Source organism: Octodon degus, unplaced genomic scaffold, assembly GCF_000260255.1.
Source record: "Octodon degus isolate 3935 unplaced genomic scaffold, OctDeg1.0 scaffold00050, whole genome shotgun sequence".
NCBI classification, from domain to species: Eukaryota; Metazoa; Chordata; class Mammalia; order Rodentia; family Octodontidae; genus Octodon; species Octodon degus.
In genome coordinates, this window is record NW_004524626.1 from 2,375,212 (window position 1) to 2,399,055 (window position 23,844).

Below are 23,844 nucleotides of genomic sequence, written 5' to 3' on the forward strand. Positions count from 1 at the left end.
CAGGCCTTTCTGAGAGGCATAGTGAATCCCTGGAGGTGCGTCACCCAGAAGAACAAATTCCTCAGGCTTCCATGAGCAGTCCAGCCAAGTGCAGCAAACAAGCATGATTTCTCCTCACAGCTCACTGACCTATTAAGTGAAGTTAGACTTGGGAGACCGAGGCTGGGATGGTGGTTATTTTACCAGAATTTTCCTCATAAAAATGTGAGAAGAAAGGAAATGGTAGTTTTCTGAAAAATGCATCAAAACCCATCAAGACCATCTGTTATCTTTTGCATCTAGTTGTTCCCCCCACCAAAGCCTCACGCAGTCATGGGGCAGACTTCTAAAGTTTGTGATTAGCTCATGATCCACTGGGATTATGGATGTGAGTGTTGCTGGGATTATGGGTGCAAATGTTGCTGGGATTATGAGTGCAAATGTTGCTGGGCTGGATAGCCTGAATGCAATTTAAGGGAGACAGACCTGTTCTCTGCATCCGTTGTTGCTGTGCCTCCTCCCTCTCCTTCTCTGCTCTTTGCCACTACCAAAAAAGTTGCTCTATTCCATGTCCCACTCTGCCTTGGAGCCAGCTGAGTATAGACTGAAACCTCCAATAACTGTGAGCTAAACAAACCTTTCCTTCCTTCACTTTGAGTGTCAGCTATTTGTCTCAACGAGAGAAGAGTAAGTGAGACACCATCTATAATGAAATCACCCTCAAAGAGTTTAAAATGTTTTTGTGCATCTATTATGTCTCCATGTGTTCATTTCCTCCCAGTCTTACCTCAGTAGCTTGAAACTCACCGTGACAGAAGAGTTTACATCACAGAAATTAGCACAAGATACTGTACAGACAACTTTTAAATTTAGTCTGCATTAGAAACAAGTTCTTCACTAATTTAAGTCTAGATATCAACAAAACAATAAATCAAGGTCTGCTTTATATTGTACAGTGCTTCTACCATACAAAACTAATAGAAAAATAAGGCCACAGACATGTAGAGTAAAATGATTAGAAAATGTAGAGAAAAATTAGGAAATAATGTGATTTTTATCATTTATTCTCCATTTTTACTACACATTGCTCTCTATTTGCATGACTTGCTAATAATGATTACATTGAACAATCCACTTTCAAAAGTCCTGATATTCCCCATCTGGTCTTAAGCCATTATAGACCAAATGTATAGTGAGCCAGGTCCTAATGTGTCTGTGTTTAGAGAATCCAAACTCATGCTTATTTGGGGCAGAGTACACAGTGTTACATTGCTGATCATGACTTTTGTTTTCGTAGGTCCAAGCAAATGTAATCCTGTATCACTGGCTTATAACATGGTGTCTTGGTTACTTTTCTCTCATTTCTGGAACAAAATACCCAACACCAAAAATTAAGAAAGGAAAGGTTCATTTAGCTCAATTTGTGGAGGTTTCAGTCTATACTTGGCGGGCCCCAAGGCAGGGTGGCAAATGACAGAGGGCAGCAGTTCCTGGTGGCAGGAAACAGCAAAACAGCAAAAGCAAAAAGGGAAAAGCAGTTGCAGAGAGAAAGCCTCTCTGGCTTCCTTATACTGTATTCAGGCCATCTGCCCCAGAGTGGGTGTAGCATTCATAATCCCAGCAGCACTCACACCCATAATCCCAGGATTGGATCATGAATAATCCAAACTCGAGAAGCCCACCCTATAACTACATGAAGCTTTGGGGCACATCTAGACAGAAACCACAACATGGGGTAAGGAGGTGGCTGGAGCAGTTACCCACTGCAATTGGGAACTCTGAAAAGTCAGCATTTCTGAACCTACAGGAAATGAGCCAGCAGGACTTTTGCCTGGGTTCATGGCTGTTTGTTGGTAGGTAACTTTCTAACAGTTAGTCTTGGAAAATTGAGGCTCACTTTTTTCTTTAGCCCTTCAACAAGTATGGCACACAGGAACTTAATACAAAAAAAAAAAAAAAAAACCCACTACAGATGCTAAAATGTTTTGTATGCTGATTATAAGCTCCCATCACACTATCATAGATTGTTGGAACTGCAAGGGACCCTAGAGATAATTCAGGACCTCTAATTTGGAGATGTTTCAAAATGCAGGTTTTGTTTATGCTTCAAAAGAATTCTTTCATGACTGCAAAGATTTTCCTAATAATCAATATGAAAAGAGCCTCTCCGCTGCGCAAACACCCACACACAACCTTTCCACAGGACTGACCTGTGGGGAGAAATAGACAGTCACCAAGTGAACAATCCAAAATAGGGCCAGCCAAATAGCTCAGTGGATTAAAGCACATGCAAGCAGGCTCAGAGGCCGGGGGTTCAATCCCTGGAGCCTGCTATGCCAGCCCCGCCCCCGGGGCACTCTGAGACATTGAGACTGAATGTGGTGTCAGGCGCCTGTAATCCCAGTACTTGAGAGACTGTAAACAGAAAAATAGAGTCTGATCTAGAAGAAAGATCTTTAGACTTTTCCCTAAAATACAGGAAAAAATAAAATAAAATAAAAATAAAGCCAAATTGAAGTAACCAGAGCAGAAGTGATTAAGGAAGTTAGCCCAAGCACTGTATGCAGAATACACTTATTCTGAAAATTCCAAAAGCGAAAGGGCACGAAGAAGTCAGGAAATTCAGCTCAAGTTTCCTCCAGTGACTTAGGTGTCACTTGGAAAGTGACATCTGTGTTCTGCCTTAATTTCTAAGCTTTTCCTGGTAGTCAGATGGCTTCCAGGCAGCCTCTTTTAATGGGGATGGCTTTTCCCGCGGCATTCCTTATCTCCCAGAGAAGACAGGAAAACAGAGGGGGGGATGCAGCTACAAGATGTCACCCTCTTATGTGCATTACCTGGTCCTCAACTAGGTTGTCAGACCTAGCAAGTAATCATAATGCAGACTACCCAGTTAAATTTGAATTTCAGATAGAAAAAATAATATTTTGTGTAAGTACATTCCAAATATTGCTTAAGGCAGAGTTATACTAAAATTCACCTTTAATGTGGCACTCAGCATTTTATCTGGCAATCTTACCCCCACTTCCTACTCAAAATCAGTTCAGAACAAGCTGTGGGTATGGGGAGGCAATGCATTCATAGCTAGGAGATGAAATGCACACGCGTGGTGCTTCCTTTTGTGCCTGGCATCTTCTTGCACATCATAGGGAGACCACATCTCATCTCTCATTAGGGTTAAAAAAAAAATGATTCCAAATCTTAACCTACAGCAGACTGGAGATGCACAAAGTCCAACACTTTCCCTGCTGTTTTTCATCTCTGCTGACACTCTGCCTACTAAGCTTTCTGTTGACAGAAGAGTTGGTTCTTTGGAGCGTGAAAGGCTCCTTTGAGTCTGACAGACTCCTGACTCCTTCTTTGGCACTTTGGGCTTCTCTTGGAACTAAGGCATCTGGACACATCTACTTAGGCCTTTGTAGTTATTCCACCAGGAAACTATAACAGAAGACCCTTGAGATGTAGCAAACACTGAACCATCACTCTAATCTGCTTCCAGGACAGTGGGATGCTAAATGTTCCAAAAGGAGAAGTCATCACTTCATCCTTCATGTTGCCCAACCTGGGAGACAGAAAAGGCCCAGGAAACTTGCTCTGAGAGTCTCTGACATCATCTTTATTTTCCACCCATAGAAAAATAATTTGGGGGCAGAGAGAGTTTTAGACACCTACCCTCATCCTCTGACCCCTAAAAACAAACAAACAAAAAAACCATAACATATACTTAAAAAAGAGATTTGAAGTATCATTCAGCAATTCTTTCAGTCCAAATGTCCCCTGCAAGCCACTTTGAGAGAGAAATTCTAAAGTTACTTCCTCCCTTACATACTGATAAACCTCTGTGCAGAAATCTGCTTGATAATAAAGGAGAACTGTTTTTATCCTGGCCTTCATAAAAGCAATGCTCAACAGGCAGCAGTCATTCTTACCTCTCCTAAACTTTCATGCTACCTTCCTCTCCCCTAGAAAAATCTCTCTTGCTTGATAAGAAATCTCAATCTTGGCTCCCCGGGGTATCACTTCCTTCTGAATTATGCTTAAAAGAAAAAAAAATGAATGTCCTTTTGTACCCTGGAAAGCAACTGCAGCCCCTATAATTCTTCCCCCTGCACTTATGTAATTTATACATAGGCTTTTAGTGAAATACATCCTCTACAAATTTGCTTTGTGTTTGGAAGACAGCTTCCTCCGCTCTGACCTTGCTTCTTATAAATAGGGGAACTGAATGGCCCACCAATGAGGGAACAAATCACTTTATCTTCTGGATAAAGGACTTCCTTATTCACAAGTGATAAAAATGACTTTTCCTTTGGAAAATCAGCTGCAGAGTAGTTGCTTTACATCACTTTTCAATTGACTAGTTTTTTTCTTTAGTTTTCCTCTGGAAGGGGCCAACTCTCTTCCACATTCTGTTGGGTAGCAACAAAAATGTTTACAATAGCAGTCTGCTTCCAGCAGGCAATTCTATCTTAAATTTCTTTAGCATACAGCCAAGCCAGGGGAACCTGGAGGGCCAAAAAAAACTGAATGGGAAAACACTAAGAACAACAACAACAAATACCAGGTTACAGTGCCCCTTGAGACATAGAATCATGTGCTTACTTTATAACCAATAAGTAGGGTTGGTGGGAGAGACTTTTGTGCTGGGCTAAGAGCACATCTTTCAAGGAAAACAGCAACAAAGGACATTGCAGCTGGTCACCACTCCAGCTCACACATCTCATTCACCACTCAGACACTCCTGATAAGTTCATGATTTCCTTCGCTGTTCAAGGAGGAGGTGGAGTGTGGGTGACTAAGGGCCTTGTGCAACATCACACAGGAAGAAAATGGCCAAAGGCGGATTCGTGTCCATAGCACTAAGTGCTGCTCTTAGCTTGCTTTCTTGTTAGCTCTCAAAGAACTTCCTTCTTCTGAAAAAAGCCTGTGGCCTCCCACATAAATTTCTTACTGGAGAACAGCAACTGAGTTCAATGCCCATTCTTGCTAATATAGCTCTTAAAATAGCTATCATTTACCCTGTCCATAAGCAGTGGCTTTCAGAATGTGTACTACATTCAGTCCCTACGCAGAGACTCAGGCTCACACCATCCTTGCTTGAATGACTTTCTCCATGAGGCAGGCTCTGAAGCAAGGATTCTACTCCTTAACCGATATGGAATGATAAAACAGCGATGGCCGTCATTTATCAAATGGTTTTCAGGCACCAGGAGCCATCCTAAACACTTCACAAATAGTGTCTCATTTAATCCTCAAAACAGTTCCATCACTGTTTTGATCAGTCTTCTGATCATAATTGGAGACTATGATCTCTCATGTGGTTTACTGTGCCTGCTGATTCTTTCCTGTCCTGAGTCTCTCTTCATTCTTTCTTTTGGAAGGAAGGTGGTCAAAGACACAACTATACACAGAATTTACTTATGAAGTGAGCTCTCTTAGAGAGATAAACTGCTAGCATCTACAGGTTCCACTTGAAGAGCCTTGTGAGATGTGAACCTTATGAGAACAAGCAGGAAAAGAGGTAGAAGTTGACCAAGGAAAGGGTGTTTATAGATGAAGATTTAAGTCAAGGTAAGTAACTGGGAGCACTCTCCAAGGACAGAAGTTCACCTAAGAGAAAGAAATGTCTGGCACCACCTTTTGAGTTCTACAATAAATCATACCTAGGATCAACTTTCTGATGATGTACTCAGTCTGCATATGCCCATTTCATAGGAAATAAAACCAAAGCTTAGGAAGGTAAAGTTGTATATTCAATCACCCTCTTATGTAAGATTTGACTGTAAGGTCATGCATCATCATCCTGTTAGGAATGGCATGTCTAACTCTAGAATGAATGAACTGCAATGACAAAGAAGAGATTAAAAATTAAAAGCAGGGACAATTTCATACTGAACACTCTAGATGGTATAATCACATTGGAAGTTGTGAACATTTTCTATCTTATCTAAGTCCAGAAAGCTAATGTATATTCCAGAAATTTAGTTGAACATATATGAGCTATCCCAGGTGATAAACTAGAGCTAAGGATTGGCACAGACATTTTTAAAAGGGAAATATGTTGCAAATATAAGGAATACTAAAGATAAAGGTTGTTGTAGAATTGGCCTTCATGGAAGGTCACAAATAGGACAGTAGTCATGCCTAAGATAGAGTAGTGAGTAGAGTATCTATACTTACAGTCTTGAGAACTAAGAACAATTACTCCTTCATGCCTCTTCTTGCCTCATCATTCTTTAGGGTCAACTATGTTCTATGGGTAATATGTCAGCAGGAAATTCCAGAATCCAACAGACTTTAGTCTGAACTTATCACATGACCATTGCCCAATCATTTGAAACTATCTAGGAAGTTCTAGAGCATTCTGAGCTTTACAAGGAAAAAAAAAAAGGTAATGTCACATTAAAACGATGACAACCAAGAGAAAACTTCTTACTGATTACAAGAATTGCTAGAACTACCATATCTTTATCTAAATGTTCTCTGGGATGTCTGTGTGGAGTCTGCTCTGAGTTCCTTACACTTACTCTGACTCTTTTTCTCTAAGTCAGCCTCCTACTGCAGGAATTCAGATGAGCCCCTGATAGTTTATCAAGGTAGAAGATAAACATAGCTGGACTTCAGCAAAATCTCTGTAAAGGTTTTTTAATGGCTTTCACATTTGTTAGCTGATCTACAAAGTCCTTTGCTTGTTGTACATTAAAGTTTTAAAATAAGGGCAGTCCTAGGGACAGGATCCGATTTGTTTATTTTAAACTAAGATGCGTTTTGGCATCATTACTATTTTGGTTAATAGTAATTTCTGGTTTCCATGTTCCTATCACACCCTGTATTTCTCTGCCTCATCATTTAGCCCAGTATATCAAAATGATCTCTGCAAGGGACTCTCCCACTAGACTCTGGCCTTCCTAAGGGTAGGAACCACGTTTCGGCTATATCAGTACTGTTACCCTTTGGGGACCCATGCCAGCTCATTAGACATTAGCAATTAGTGTTGTTCAGAAGAAACGCTGTAAAGTGTGATATTTCAGGAATAAATTCTGGAGCCAAATTATCTGCAAAAACTCAAGTAAGCCCTAAGGCTTTGTCCTCTTCTGTAGAACAGGGCCGATAATGCACAGCCTGCCGGATGGTTGTTGTCAGTGGGAGATGGCATAGAGACCGGGGGTGCTTAGCCCAAGTGCCAAGACTCAGAGGAACTTGAGGCACCTGGAGACTGAAGGCCAAGCCTCCGTTTGAGTCTCAGCGCCCCTGTGGACTGGACACCAGGCACGGTCTCACCTTGTGGAACTGCGGAGGGTATATTCGGGCAGCACCGTGGTTCAGCAGCAGCTGGTAGCAGATCTCAGGCTGGGCGGCGGGTCTCACGGAGGTGACCTTGAGCACGTACTGTATGGCAGCACAGCCGTTGATGTCCATAAGGTTGGCTTCGGCGCCGGCCTCCAGCATCATGTGTATGAGCACGTGGTCACAGTTCCAGGCCGCCTTGTGCAGGGGAGACTTAAAGTCCTCGTCGCGGGCGTTGACCTCGGCCTGGTGGTCCAGCAGCATGCGGCAGACGAGGTGGTGATCCGGGCTGTACTCCTGCTCTTTAAAGCGGAGCGCCCAGTAGGTGGCGATGGCCAGCGGGGTCTCCATGTGCGCGTTCACACTGTCCACCACGGCCCCGTGCTCCACATAGAAGGCCACCAACTCCGGGAGCCCGAAGTGGGCCGCCGTGTGCAAGGGCGTCTCCTCCTCCTGATTGTTGGTCTTCATGTTCACGTTCGCGCCTATAAAGGGAAACGGAGGCAGAGGATTACTTGGCGGGTTTTCACAAGATCCACTACACAGGATTTTTCTCTTGGAACCTCTGATAGCCACACACGCACACTGTCTCCGTTCCACTTCTGGTCCTGGTAGAAGTAGCTCCTTTAAAACAACAGTGCCACCTCCTGGGACAGCCAATGATGCACCCCTGGGAGAGGAACAGAGTTCCTGGCCCAGGCTGGGGCTGCAAAAGGCCCAGTGTTTCTGTAAGTAAAAAGCTTTTATCAGTAAGACACCAAATATCACTAAAATAAAGGTTACATACACCAGAAATTTTGAGGCTCGTACAAGTGGCTTTTAAAACATCGAAGGTTTTGCGTGTTTCACAAATAGTGTTTTTCTTCCCTCTCAAAACAAGTGAAACTTTAATAGAGGGATTTGTTGTAATAGTGTTTGTAAATAGGATATCATGTCCGCATCTTGTACAGCAATTAACCACTAGGAAGAATGTGTGCATTGTGTGAATTATTGAAACTGTCCTACCAATTTGGTTTGAAACTCTCTCACTGCTATTTGTTTCTCAATAAAATTATGGGAAAAAAAAAGTGAACTGAAAGTTTAGTGGAGACAAATCTTAGCCCTGTGGAAAGGGCCTGGGTCTTTGACTGAAATCACAGAAAGAGGGCCAAGTCTGTGAAGCTTCTTTGGAATACAGCAAAACACACACACACACTCACACACACACACACATACACACACACACACACACACACACCCCACAGGCACACTCATCTTTAACCACCAACTACCCCAAAGGTCATATTTTTTTAAATAATTTTATTGAGAAACAAATAGCAATGAGACAGTTTAAAAACCCAGTACTAGAACAGTTTCAATAATTAATACATTGCATATTGTTGTCTTCTTAGTGGTTATTCATTGTATCAGATGCAGACATGATATCCTGTCCAAATACTGTTAGTACAAATCTCTCTATTCCTTGAATTAAGAGAATGCAGCTGTATATCTAGCCCATTTTGAATATACAGATACCAAAACGGTCGTTCACTCATATCCCCCTTTTTTGTTTAGTTTTGTCAGAGAATGTTATTCCATTGTCATTCAAATATCGTAGGTGCATGAATTCAGCAAAATATCCCAATATAGTCCAGTAATCCATAATAGTAGTGGGTTTTCCATAAGACTGGCAATGTCAGAAGCCTTTTATAGCTCAACATATTAATATGACTTTACTTTTTATACTTCATTTTTATACATTTCTGCTGGATGGTTAAGGCCACGATAAAGCAAGACCTATATAACAAGAAATGTAACTTTTGTATCTGATAAGGTCAGTCAAATCTCCTCAGGATTTATCCTGAGATCCTGTACCTCAGATTGCAGATCTTTCGTCAGTGTCAGCCATGTGGATGAGTCATGGCCATTGCTTGGCCAATGTGCTCTCTGTGAAAGCCTGAGAGAATGTTTTCTCTCCATGTGACTCTCCTTAGGCACACTTGACATCATCAATCACTTTCCTCTTTGGCCCCATAATCTCCTTGATCAGAAAATTTGGGACACTACCGAGTTACATGATGTTACAGTACAAGTTCTCCTCTGTCCTGAGTCTTCACTGACCCAAAGGTAATATTTTATTGAAAAAAGATAAAAGCTAATATGATAGAAATTCTCACTGACAAGAAAAGAAAAGAATTCACAAACTGTATCATGTAGGACCTACGGTTGACAAGGGATGTGCTTGAATAGCACCTCTGACATTGTTTAATCCAACCCACTCATTTAATGGACCAGGAAACTAAAGTGACTTTTTTTCTTCTTTTTTGTGGAACCAGGGATTGAACTCAGGCCCTTGTGCTTGCCAGGGAAGCACTTATTCCACTGAGTCATCTCCCCAGCCCTTAAAGTGACTTTTATTCTTCTAAAGAATTTTGAATTTAGAATGATCAACTGGAGCAGCTGAAATTTTCCTTCTCTACCTAATGTATTGAGATGAACAAAATGACCCCTAGGGGTTTGACTCTATATTCAAAGGATTTTTTTATAGTAAATAAAGAATAATTCTCAAAAGATTATTATTCCAGTAACTATATTTATGATCTTTTTATTTATTTATTTAGGTACAAACCTCTGTTTTTTTTTAAAGTCAACAGAAAATGGAAATAAACTTTTTAAAGTTTCTAATACTAGGAGAAGATATCATACAATGTCTTTTAAATAAATTGTAAGTCAAAGATATAGTATAAATCTTAGAACAAAAATTAAGATTAAGCAATATTCAGAAAATTAAATGTTTCCAAACAATTGAACTAAGAAAAAGTTTTCCTGATAGCAAAGAAGTACTAAGAGTAAAACATAAGATAAATACTGAAATGGCAAGTAAATGACCAGCACTTCTAACAGTTTGAGGATAGGATATCACACAAAGTTCTAGTGTGTTGTGGACATGCATAATGACTGTGACACTCAGTAACTATATTTATTTAGCACTTAATCATATGCAACATTCTGAGCTAAGCTTTTTCATCGCGTGGCCTCAGTGAATGTTTCCAGCCATGCTTTGCAGTGTGTGCAGCTCTATCCTGGTTTTATAGATGAAGAAACTTGCATTCAGTAAACAAGCTGCTCAAAGAACACTAAGCTGCTAAGCAGTCTTAGGACCAAGAATTGAAATCAGACAGTCTGGCTGCAAAACCTTTTATGACTGTGATAATCTGCCCCATTGTTAGTTTTTTACAAGAAAATTTTTCTGTGCATATTTTATATGAAAGCTAGAAAGCAGAAACAGAATATTGCATTTTGTAAGGTTAAAAACAATCTATGCTTGTGCAGTAAGCCCAGAGTTTGAACCAGACTCAGAAGTTTTGCAGCTGAGTGCTTCTCATGGGTTGGCCGGGGACCTTGGATGGGAGTTCATCACAGTCCATTCAAGTTTTCTTGCTGATTCCTACTTCTTAACCTTTGCAAATATGTTGATTCATAGTGTTTTACTCGTGGGTCACTGTTGGAGTCAACTGTTTTGAGAACATTGTCTAAAACAGAGATTTTCAAAGCAGCAAGACACCGCTGTGGATCCCTGCCTCCTGTGGATTTATTTCGGAGAATGTGACTGTGTATATCTTCCCTTTCTTAGTCTTGGTCCTATCACATTAAACTGCCTCATCGGTTTCCCAACACCTTCCAGTGATTTTTAAAATAATATCATTCATCACTTCTAAATAGTATTATTAGGGTTTTTTAAAGTGACATAATCTGATCTGTTATTCTCATAAAAGCAGTGTTTTGAGAAAGCAATTTAAAATTAAGTTATAGGGTTTGTAACATTGTCATTATTGACACAGACAAAATTTTGATCCCATTAGTTTTTAATACTATATATATATATATTTCAGTATTTTCCATTTTAATTTCCTGTCATTTAATTAGCAGTTATTATGCCACATTGTTTATTGACTGAACACAGTATTGTTTCTGAAAGGAAATCTTAAAAACTGCAATTAATAAACGTATACAACCATTCAAGTTTCAAAAAAAAGAAACAATCTATTCTTTATCAAATGCTCCTTTGTACCCTCATTTGTGGCATTCTCCTGCCCATGTGAAGCGCATTGGGAATAGACAGTGCTCCTACTGACATGCTCAGGACCGGGCACAAAACGACACTCTGGTGCGTGCGGCTGGAAGAACATTCTGCTGCAAACACTCTGAGGCTGCCTCTGCTTCTGCTCCGCAGAGCGCACAGCTATTATTACCAAAGCCTTCCTTTCGCTGAGCCCCTGTGTTCATCAGTATTCCGCCTGGGAGAGTTCTGGGCCAGGTCTCCTTTCAAGTCAGGTCTGCCGAGGAGCTCAAGCAAATGAATCAGAGCCTCTTCCCAGAAGCCATGCGAAGGGTTGCTTCTGACGCTGGAGACTTTCCAGTAAAGAACTGCATCGAGGGGTCAGCCCGAAATCGTCACAGGCCAACTTGGAACAAGCCACATTATTTCTTGTAATGGACTTGGACATCGACAGTTGACCCTTGACCTCTTGGTGCAGTGAGATCCACAGCAGAGTTGCCTTCTCTGCTTTTAGCTTTGCCTTGCTTTTAGGTTTGAACGGTGTTCTTGGGAGTTAGTATTCCACGGCACATACTACAAAATGGGAGGCTTGCACTATATTTTGATTTTAGATTTTCTAATTTATTCAAGACATTAAGCCAGCAATTTAAGCTCCTGGAAATGTTGTGAATTTTTCTTTTATTTATTTATTTATTTATTTATTTATTTATTTATTTATTTATTTGGTACAGGGTCTTGCTACACAGCTCAGACTCATAGTGATCTTCCTGTCTTTTCCTACCCCCAGTGCTGGGATTACAGGCGTGTGTCACCATGCACAGTTTCAGTGGCAGGCTTGGTGTAGGGCCAGCATGGCATGCTGTACTGGAGATTTAACCCAGGTCTTTGCACTTGCCAAGCAGGAGCTTAAATCACTGAGTTATCATCCTGGCCTAACGAAAATATTTTAAATATAAAAGCACATTATATCCATTGCCAACCGATGCCGTAATAGTGTCACATAGTGGATAACTTAAAACTGGGGCCGGGGAGATGGCTCAGTAGAATAAGCGCTTGCCTGGCAAGTGCAAGGGCCCTAGTTCAATCCCTGGTTCCGCAAAAAAAAAAAAAAAAAAAAGAAATCAAATGTAAGGATTGGCCAAATAGCTCAGTGGATTAAAGTGCCCGCAAGCAGGCTCAGGGGCTCGGGGTTCCATCCCCAGGCCTGCTGTGTCAGCCCCACCCCCCGAAGGTATGCTGAGATGGCGATAGAGACTGGGTGTGTGGAATGCGCCTGTAATCCCAGCTCTTGGGAGGCTGCAAACAGGTGGATCACTATGAGTCTGATCTATAGTGAGACCCTGGACACCCTGTAGGCCTTTCCCTAAAATATAAAAAAAAAAAAAAAAGAAAGAAAGAAAGAAATCAAATACTTCACACCCCTAGAAGCCCTCTACTTACCTTCTATATCCTCCAAACCAACTCCATCCTGCCAGATGTAACTATTATCAGTGAATCAAGTCTACTCAGATAATCAGGTCTTCTTTGAATTTCTTTTTACTGTTCCAATATTTGTGTATAGTGCCAGTCGGTTTGTTTTCATTTATTTTTCATAGAATTGTGAAAACATGCATGCACACACACTGATTTTTTGTTCTATAGCACTGACATTGAATCCAGGGTCTTCACGCTGAGCTACATCCCTGACCTCTTTTTATTCTGAAGCAAGTTCTCACTAAGTCACTAGGTTACTCAGGCCACCAAGCTGGGTTCAGACTTGTGATGCTCCTGCTTAGCTTCCGAGTCCTAGGAATGAACACATACTCTTTCACAATTTTCTTCTTTCATTTACAACATTATGTTGGTGAATACAATTATGTTGTGATGTTTAACATTCATTTGCTCATTTTATTTCTTTTTAATTTTTTTATTATTTATTTATTGGATAAAGGATCTCACTATGCAGTTCAGACTCACAGTGATCCTCCTGTCTCAGCCTCTCCAGCACTGGGATTACAGCCATGTACCCCCATGCCCAGGGTTCTGGGGCCAGAACAGCATGTGGTACCAAGGATTGAACCCGGGTCCTTGCACATGCCAGGCAGGCACTTAGACTGCTAAGCTATCTCCCCAGCCCCATTTGTTCATTTTGTTGTGTTCTATCTCTTGGCATAATAATTCACAGTTTACTTATTCTGCTGAAATGAACATTTCTACATTCAGGTAATTCCCAACTCTGCTGTCACCACAATTCTCGTGTGTTCTTGGACCCCAGAGTTTATGTGCAGTGGCTTTTCTGGGTTCCATGCCTGTGAACACGATGGCTGATCACTATGTGTGCAGGTCTTCACCTCTACTAGACGCTGTCAGACAGACGGGTGGAGGAGTTTAGCCACCAGTGAGGCATGTGCGAGGATTCCCCTTATACCAGATCCCTGACCCTGTTGATATTATAAGCCCACAACTCAATTTTAGCCAATCTAGTGTAGTGATATCTCATCATTTCTCTAGTTAACAGTCAAGCTAGAAATATTTTACCATTTCTATATTTTAGGTGCTGACAAATCCTTTCTATGTTATTATTATTTTAAATATCTTATTAAAATAACCTAATAATATTCCATGAGTAGGTGTACCCTACTATTGAATTACCAAGACTTTTAAAAAAATTTTGTTTTACCATTCATGCTACCATTGTTAACCATATCTAAATTTTAGCATTATTTCCTTGGAATGAATTCCCCCAGGTAGACTCATTTTGCTGAAACATTGGAATTGTGTTACGGGGTTTAAGAATTGTGTTAAGTGCAAAATTTTATTTATTTCTGTCTCATGGATATGTCAGAGTAGCCAGTCCACTTGCCAGAATACTGTTTTGCTTTCTGAATATTTATAGGGCCAGTGAGATAGCTCAGTGGACTGTGCACCTGTTTAGGCAAGCACAGGAAACAGGGTATCACTAATATCCCAGTAATACTCGATCCCAAGTATCACATGCTGTGCCGGCCCCACCCTCAGCCCAGGGTGTGCCGAGCCAGCCACCCAGACCATGCGTGGTGGTGCACGCCTATAAGCCCAGTGCCAGAGAGGCTGAAAACAGGAGGATCACTATGAGTCCAAGCTGCTTAGTGAGAACCTGTACTAAATACATAAAATAAAATAAAAATTTAAAAATAGCATTCATGGAGTATACAACTGTTGAGTGACAGTCATTTCCCCACAAAATCCACCGGTGTGTTAGATTCTTGTCTTAGTGGTGCACTAGTGATGCCGTTCACCATAGGGAATTTGTACCTGGACAAGGTTTGTCTTGCTTCTTTTATTCCCATTCCCCTCCCCTCCCTTCAGCCCTTCTTCCTTTCTTTACAAAAGCTTTATTTTCATTTTTTTCTTCTATCCTTTTTTCTTTCCTTCTCTTATTCCTTCTTTCCTTTTTTAACATGAGTATTACTGTACTTTTGTTTTTCAGCACCCAGAAGCAAACTCAGGACCTTGTGCTTTCCAGGCAGACGCTTGTGCCACTAAACTATATTCCCAGAACTACAATAACTTTTTGATACTGAGTATTATGGAGAAATGGAAGCCCATTAAGTTTTGTTGATTTACAAGCCATCTTTTTTTTTATTTATTCACCTGTTTGTATATTTTTACTGAATTTTGATATTTTATTAAAGATATAGTTGGATTTAATTTTTTCATTAATTTTGCCTACTCTTCTCCAAATGACTGCATATCTTTAAATAAAGGGGAGTTTTTCTTCTACCCTAATGATATACTAGTCATATTTGAAAAGAAAACATTTATTTATGTATTAAGAACTATAACAATTTTTTTACTTAAAATTTTCACTATCTAGTGATTACCAAGTTAGAGTCATTGTTAAGATATTTCTTCCCACAATTGTCTTAATCCCAGTTCCCAGTTTCAAAAACTATAACATAGCAGACTTCTCATAGCTTCCTTTTATCACCATCTTGAAGAATTAAATTTTTTTTTTTGTACCAGGAATTGAACTCAGAACCTCGCACTCTCCACCTAGGCAAGCACAAGATAAATTCTTGGCGTAGGATTGCTGTTTTCTTAGGCAAGGTGAAAGACTTTATTCTCATTGATTATAGTGGTCTCAAGATATATGAGGGGCCGGGGAGATATCTCAGTAGAATAAGCACTTCCCTGGCAAGCGTAAAGGCCTGAATTCAATCCCTGGTTCTGAAAAAAGAGAGAGAGAGAGAGAGAGAGAGAGAGAGAGAGAGAGAGAGAGATAACAACACAGAAAAAATATTAACATCAATAACAGAATTTTGCATAATTTATTAGCTCCCAGTAGAAGTTTAGAATCCCCATTGGCTGCTTGTTTTATCTGAGTTGTTTCATATTAATGACTTTACATTTGTTTTCATCATCTTGAACTATACCTGTCCCCACTCAAATGGCCAACGTAGATGGGATTTTGTACAGGTAAAGGATAGAATATTTGTTCACTGTTGTTTATGAAAATATTAATAAAGTCTGCCATTGCTTTGAGGTCTCACTAAAGGTTTTACGAATATTGGCTCCCTTATTAACAGATAGCATTCTTCTGAAATATCTATTATTCAAGGTTAGATCTCCCTTTTCCTATTCAGAGCTTTTCAATTTTTGAGTGTTCTGGAATTGCTTCTCAAGTCGGCTTCTTTGTCAAGGATGCAATTTTGTACAGTGTCAAGTTTGTTATTAACTGTCATCAAGGCATATTTTCAGTTGGTTGCCTTGCTCTTGTTTCAATTTTGCCCTTTCAGTCTAAAATAGAGAGCAAATATATTTTCTTGTATCTTTCATAGTCTTGTCTCAAATGAAATCTTAAATGAAATACCATTTCTTTTATGGTCTCATTTCTCCAGTGCTCACATTCTCTTTAGTCTGAGTTTGAGAACTACTTTCTTCTAGACCAACAAGAACTCTAACTGTCTCACCCAGTGCAGCCTGTACCACCCAGTGATGTTATCCTTCTTTATCAGTAATCTTACAAACTCCCTGTGACTCCCATCTCCACTGCAGACATAGGATCTGGCTGAGTCTTCTTTTGTCTCTGTGCTGACATCATGGCCCAAGCCTTTGTGAATGTCCTACTCCACATAGTCATACTTGCATCTCCCAAATCTTTGTACATAAACTGCACTACCTTACCAAAGTCCCATGGAGCTTCTGAGAGAGGATTCAGTGTTACAGGTTTGCACAGCTCCACTCTGCTAAAGTCAGTCAGCATCACTAGCTCTAGTAACTCAGCTCCCTCTTATCCTGAACTGTGTCCTTCAACTTGTCCCCCATTGTTCTGTTTTTTTGTTTCTTTGTTTGTTTTTGTTTTAATGTATTTGGTACAGGTTATCACTATGCAGCTTGGACTTGTAGAGATTCTCTTGTTTTCAGCCTTCCCAGTGTTGGGATTACAGGCATGCAGCACCACTCCCAGTTTTGGTGGCTGACTCAGTGCACCTGGGAGTAGGGCTGGCACAGTGTGTGGTACCAGGGTTCAAACCCCAGTCTCCATGTTTGCCTAAGCGGGTGCTTAGTCCACTGAGCTGTCTCACCAGCCCTGATTGCCAATGTATTCTGATTGACCTTAAGCTAGGGTTTAATCAGAATAAAGTAAATGTGTGTTGCAACACAGCAACAGAAGTTTATGTCTTACAGTATTTCATGTAGTACACTATAGTTCTGGGTGGCAGTTCCCCATATCAAAACCCCTTTATTTGATGCCAGGAATCAAGGCTGCCTTGTTCTTGTGTCTCCCCACTTTTGAGGTTTTTTCAGTCATCAAAATATCACAGGCAGAAATAATCTTGAAAAAAAAAAAGCCCTGCATGGTATTATCACTACACAGCCCTGATGACGACTCTTATTTCTTCTGTTCCCATGACATCCTCTAGAGGAGTCATGTGTCTGCTGAAGGAAACTAAACTCTAGAGGGAGAGACAACCAGGGAATGGTGAGCACTACTTATTCCTGCCACCACTGAATTGAGTTTCTGCAGGTTGCAGTAAAACAAAACAAATGCTGAGTAATTCAGCAATTACTTTTCCTCCTCCCTTTTATTTTAAGAGAAAGACCACTGCCTCCATCTTTGCAAATGCTCCTATAGTCAGCGATAAAATATTGCCCCACAAAAATTTCTCTGTACTATGTATCCAACGCCTCCCTTCTGTTGGCTCTTTGCCCTGGTTGTATAAAAACACTTAAAGCCTTTCCCCTTCCTTTTAGCTCCCTTTCAGTCTCCTCTGATCTCCTTTTGAGCAAGTGTCATGCATATGTGGGCTCTGCTTCCCATGTCCTTGCTCTCACCACCTAGACATCGCTTAGTCTATCAAAAATCTACTGTGCCTCACTGGAACTGCTCTGATAAAAGTCACCAGCAGCCTTCAATTGATTACTATATTAGTTACTTTTCCTGTTGCTCAGACAAACTACCTAACACCCACAAGTTAAAGGAAGAAAGGTTTATTTTAGCTCAGTTTTTGGAGGTTTCAGTCCATACTCGGCAGGCTCCAAGGCTGCACGACATCACAGAGGAGACGCCATTCCTGACATGACAAGAGGAGGGCAGAAGGTAGAAAGGGGTAACAGCAGCAAGCCTGGCTTCTATCTGCTCCTTTAAATTCCATCCAGGCTGCCATCTGATTGGTTAGTGGCACCCGTACCCAGGATGGGGCTTCCATTATCCATGCCCTAATCCACATTCACATGCCCTAGCCAGTCACCTTTGAAACTCCCTCTCTGTGGGTGAAAAAGGCTGGGGGGACATCTAAATATGAGCCATCACAGTCACTCTCATATGTACCTTTCAGGCTTCATCCTCCTACACTCCTCTGTTACATCTAATGGTGTTTATGCTTCACTTCCTGAAATTCGACTTTTCAGCTTCCTCCAGCGTGCTCTCTTCTTCCTCAGTGGCTATCCCTTGACGATTTTTCTGTCTTCACTTTCTTTTTCTCACCCTGTATATTGTGGTAATTTACTCCAGATATCATCATTTGCTTTGTGATCTCTCTATATATGACTTCTTAGGGCAAGTATAACTACTCTTTTAAATTTATTTATGAAAACATGATTCTCAAAACTAAATGATAGCCAGGTGTGGTGGCACATGCTTATGATGCTAGCACTTGGGAGTCTGAGGCAGGAGGATCTCTGTGAGTTCAAGACCAGCCAGGGCTACAAAGTGAGTTCAAAGTCAGTCTGAATTGCATAGGGAAACTCTGTCTCAAAAACAAACAATCCAAAACTATATGAAAACTTATTTATCTGATAAGAGATTTTTATCAAAAAATATAACAAATAATTATAACTCAGTGGTAGAAAGGCAAATAACTCAATTTAAGAATAAGCCAAGGGCTTTTTACCAAGATGGTGCCAAAGGCAAGGAAGAAAGCCCCACCCCTTCCAAAGCTGAAGCCAAAACAAAAGCTTTGAAGGGCAGGAAGGCCATGTTAAGAGACATCCACAGTCACGAAAAGAAGATACAAATGAGACCCACCTTCCACTCTCTCTAGACACTGCGGCTCTGGAGGCAGCCCAAATACCCTCGGAAGAGCACCCCCAGGAGAAACAAGCTTGACCACTATGCCATCATCAGGTTCCCAGTGACCACAGAGTCAACCATGAAAAAGATCAAAGACAACAACACACTCGTGTTCATTGTGGATGTCAAAGCCAATAAGTACCAAATCAAACGAGCTGTAAAGAAGCCCTATGACATTGATGTTGCCAAGGTTAATATTCTAATCAGGCCTGATGGAGAGAAGAAGGCATATGTTTAAGTGACCCCCAATTATGATGCACTGGATGCTGCCAAAAAAAAATTGGGATCATCTAAACTGAGTCCAGCTGGCTAATTCTAAATATATACTTTTTTTCCCAGTAAAATAAATAAATAAATAAATAAATAAATAAATAATAAGCCAAGTATATGAACTGACATTTTTATAAAGAAACTACAGGGGCTGGGGAGATGGCTCAGTAGGGTAAGTGCTTGCCTGGCAAGCACAATGACCTGAATTCAATCCCCAGTTTCACCGCCCTCCCCGCTAAAAAAAAAGAAACTACAAAAAGTCCTTAACACATGAAAAGGTGTTCCATAGCATTAACCATCATGGAAATGCAAATCAAAACATAGTCTTATGCTACGTTGTACCCAATAGGGTGGGTATAATAAACAAAAAGACAAATCATATGAAATATTAGCAAGGACATAGAGAAACAGAAATCCTCACCCAGTGATGGACAGGAATGGAAAATGACATCACCTCTTTGAGAAACATTAGGGCAATTCTCAAAAGGTTAAAAACAAGATTACTTTGCAACCCAACAATTCCAACATTCCAAGGCATACACTCAACAAAAATCAAAATATATTTTAAAAAAATCAAAATCTATCTCCACACGAAAACTTAAGGGAAGGGACAGGAATGAGAAAAAATAATGAATAAAGATACATCAAATACAAGCACAAATTCCTTATAATGATGTGATCATTATATATACCTAAATTGTACCAATAAACATAATTAAATAAAGGCCAGTGAGATAGCTCAGCAGACTAAGCACCTGCTTAGACAAGCACAGGGACCAGGGTTTAATACTGGGCACCACAGGCCATGCCAGCCATGCGCCCAGGCACACTGAGGTGACCATGAGTTCAGGCATGGTGGTGCATTCCTGTAATCCCAACTCTGGAGAGGCTGGAAATAGGAGGATCACTATGAGTCTCAGCTGCATACTGAGACCCTGTACCAAATAATTAAAAATAATAAGTAAATAAATACAAGTAAAATGGTATACATAAGTTTGCATGGCACAATTCACAATAAACCAAAAGGAAACAATCCAAATGCCCATCAGCTGGTGAATGGATGAATGCATACAATTACGCATCAATAAAAAGCAATAAAATACTGGCACATTGCTTTAGTGTGTTGTTCCAAGAAACATTAAAAGCATTATTTTAAGTGAAACAAGACAGACCCAGACCATTGTGACGGCATGATTCCATTCCTATGGAAAGTTTAGAGTAAACAAATGCACTGAAGCAGAAACCAGTGACTAGCTGTGAGAGGAGACTGGGGGAAACAGACAGTGACTGCTGATGGTACGGGACAGCTTTCTTGCTGGGTCATGCAGTGTTCCAGAACTGATTGTGGCATGGAGGGAACAGCATACACTCACTGCTCCCCTGCTCTGTACTGGCTTCAGCTGGAAACTCTACAAACACAATAGTAACTAAGAAAAAGCATCAGTTTCATAGAGTTGACATGCTAGTTGTCTTAGCAACTTGTTGCTGAGAGAAAAAAAATTGTCCAGCACCCCAAATTGAAGAAGAAAGGTTCATTTCAGCTCAGTCTGTAGAGGTTTCTGTCCATAGGTGGCTGGCTCCAAGAAGGACAGGCTGGGAGAAGCACCGCAAAGGAACAACAGTCCATGGCAGAGCAGGCAGAAGAAAGTCAGACTGTGTTCTGTCTTTCCCTTTTATTCCACCCAAGCTAAAAGCCTATTGGTTGGTGCCACCCACACCCAGGGTGGGGTTTCCAACTTCAGTGAATCCCTTCAACAGCACTAAGAACTGCACTAGCCCAACTGAAGGACTAGGCAAGGTATCAAACAACCACCATCCACTACCATACGTCCACGTCCCTGCTACCTCTGTAAAGCCCCAGAGACATGGGCCCTGAGAGATATGAAGGTATAAGCCACAACATTAGTGAAGAAGATGGACAAAAATTTCTTCATGCTAAATATGGTAAGACAGAATAAAGCCAAGAAGTGTCAGGGATTGTTCGAGGAAGAAGATGCAGTTTTCATAGAAAGGTTTTTGAAACTATAACCCTTGCCTGGTGATAAATCAAAGTGTTTTAAGTTAATGGCAAAGGCCACAGCCAGGCAAGGGAGCTAAGGCAGGAACATGTTTGATGCATTTGGAAACCCCAGAGGAGAGCAGGAGAAGAGAGGGAAGTGACAGAGGGAGAGGTTGAAAAAACTCACTGGGAGAGGAACAGAATCCCCCGTGAGTGGGAAGAGTCACCCTGAGGGCCGAGGAGATCAGATTCACCTTTCACCACTCTGACTGGCTGTGTAGAAAGGGGCGCAAAGAGGCCAGCATAAAGGCAGGGACACAGCTGGAAATCAACTGTCACAGCACAGAAGCAATGACGTGGCATGGTGCGGTGGCCTGGAGGCATCAGCCAGTATGGGTGACACAGGGTAAGAAATGTGGGTCTGGAGCACAGGGGAGACAGGCGGGCTGTGGACACAAATTTGGAGTGGACACTGTTTGATGAGGGATCAAAGGACTAGATTGCAGCTAGAGGACTGGAGGGGATGACCCGGGTTTGAGTTGAGATTTGACAACTAACAGGGCATATGGGAACGAGGAACAGAGGAACAGGACTCCTGCCCCAGGCTGACACCAGTGAGGCAGCAGGAAACCAGGAAGCCGGCTCTACAAAAGCTAAGGAAACCAGACTCCTACACACCTCTGTTCTCACAATGTTCCTTCTTCTTGAACAGCTCCTTGTATTTGTTTCTAAAGCAAACTGAAAATAGGAAGCAAATAGCACAACTACTTCCCTCTGCCTCCCAAAGCAAGCCTTTTTCATATCAAAGCTTATCTGTCAACGCCTCCGAATATTGCTTCTCTTCCCTTGGGAGGCAGACCTTTTATCATAGAGCCCATGTTTATTTATCATTTTGTTTATTTTAAATTTACTCAACCTGAAAGAAAAGATAACTTTTTAGTTGTGCTCTTGGAGAACAATCAAGAAGCAGGCACTGAGCTCAGTCACCTTATCTTTACTTCATTTTTATCTTTTTTAATTCCCAAAAAAGGATTGATTAAAATTTAGTGAGGTAACCAGAGATAAGAGTGAATAATTCAGACTTCGCAAGCTGTACCATTGTTACACTATTTTGGACTGATCTGATTGCATGTGAAGTGAGACCACATCTTAGGGTGGAACGGTGTTTTTGCTCTAGGAAATTAATGCTATTATTGTCATTCAGCTGAAAAAAAAAAAAAAAAAAAAAAGCTAATCTATGAGTTTGGAGAAAGGGAATAGGACTTCTGTCTCTATCCAGAGACAAATTTCATTTGTTTTGGTGTCAGGGCAGGAGGAGGCTGGAGCAGTCCCAGGGGTACTGATGAGTGGCCCTGGAGCCATGGAGACAAGATAGGCACAAGTGGCCAGGCGGGTGACACCGTGTGAGGCAGACAGGCACAAGTGGGGTATTCACTTCATGTAGCAGAACCAGTTACACAGGCAGCAACGTGTCTCCCTTCTGCAACCACCGGTGTGATGCTCACGGAGCTCTGCCTGATGCACAGGGAGCTGGACAGCGAAGCAGCCTTTCGAGCCCCGGGATGCAGGGGCTCTTTGTACAGCCAGGGGCCTTCAGAAGGAACCCTGGCTCAAACAGTTAAGTCTCTGCTGAATGTCCAGAGCAGGAAAGGAGACCTTTGGAAAAGTTTGCCTGCTGATCCAGGTCATGGACAATCGGGGCTGCTACTCCCAGGACTCCCACGTCCCAAGCTGGTGAAGCTGCAGGTAGACCTCCATGAAGTAGACAGAGACTTTATGCTCATTATTAAGACAGAATAATGAACAAGAAAGGTGGAAAATCCATGTCTTCCCTACCTGGACCCATTGTGTACTGTGATTTGTGCTCTCAATAAATAGAGACTGAAAAAGGTCAGGGGAGGGGAAGCCAGACTCTGAAGGTGAGCAGCTGTTCTCTCGCTGTCTCTTAGGGAACCATCTGTTTAAATTTTGTTTAAAAGACCAGAGTATATAGCACCTCATCAAAAATTTACATCCCAGTCCCTTCCCTTTAAGATGCAATTATGGGACCAGGGAGATGGCTCAGTAGAATAAGCACTTCCCTGGCCAGCACAAGGGCCTGAGTTCAATCCCCAGTTCAAAAAAAAAAAAAAAAAGATGCAATTACTTCTTTGATTTAAAGTTTGTATTTTGCACGTTTAGCTTAAATAGCTGTTGTTTACTGTCTTAGTTACTTTTCTTATTACTGAGACAAAATATCAGACAGCCAACATTAAAAGACAAAAGGTTTATTTCAGCCCATGGTTTGTAGAGGCTGCAGTCCAAAGTCAGCTGACTCCAAGGCAGGGGGCATGGCAGGGGACATCACAGAGGAGAGAGTGTCCACGGCAGGGCAAGCAGGGGCCAAGAGCAAGGAGCAGCCAGCCTGCCTTTCCCTCTCACCCCACCCAGGCTGTCAGGCTGTTGGGTGGTACCTACCCAGGACTATAACAGTTCCAATCAGAAGACCAATTTAGCACCACACACCCTTAATCCCAGTATGATACACTCTATATCCAGCTACTTCCAAGGAGCATGTGGTTCTGAGGGGACATCCTGAGACAAGCTGTAACACTTCCTGTGGTTATGCGAGGGGTTAATTGAAGCAGGTCATGGGGCTGACCAGTTAGTAAACTGGGAGGCTGAGTTTAGATTGAAAATCAACATCAAAAAGGCTGAGTTTATGACGAAGAATCTACAAACTGCGGGACAGGATTT

The 23,844-nt window shown here is 41.4% G+C and overlaps 1 protein-coding gene across 1 annotated transcript in view; it reads right to left on the reverse strand.

The window, feature by feature from the left end:
• Nucleotides 1–23,844, reverse strand: part of Asb4 (ankyrin repeat and SOCS box containing 4) — a 67,343-nt gene that overhangs the window by 13,540 nt on the left and 29,959 nt on the right. The window contains exon 3 of the mRNA XM_004632615.2: nt 7,261–7,751. Coding sequence (XP_004632672.2) covers nt 7,261–7,751 — 491 coding nt within the window. The remainder of the gene's footprint in view (nt 1–7,260; nt 7,752–23,844) is intronic.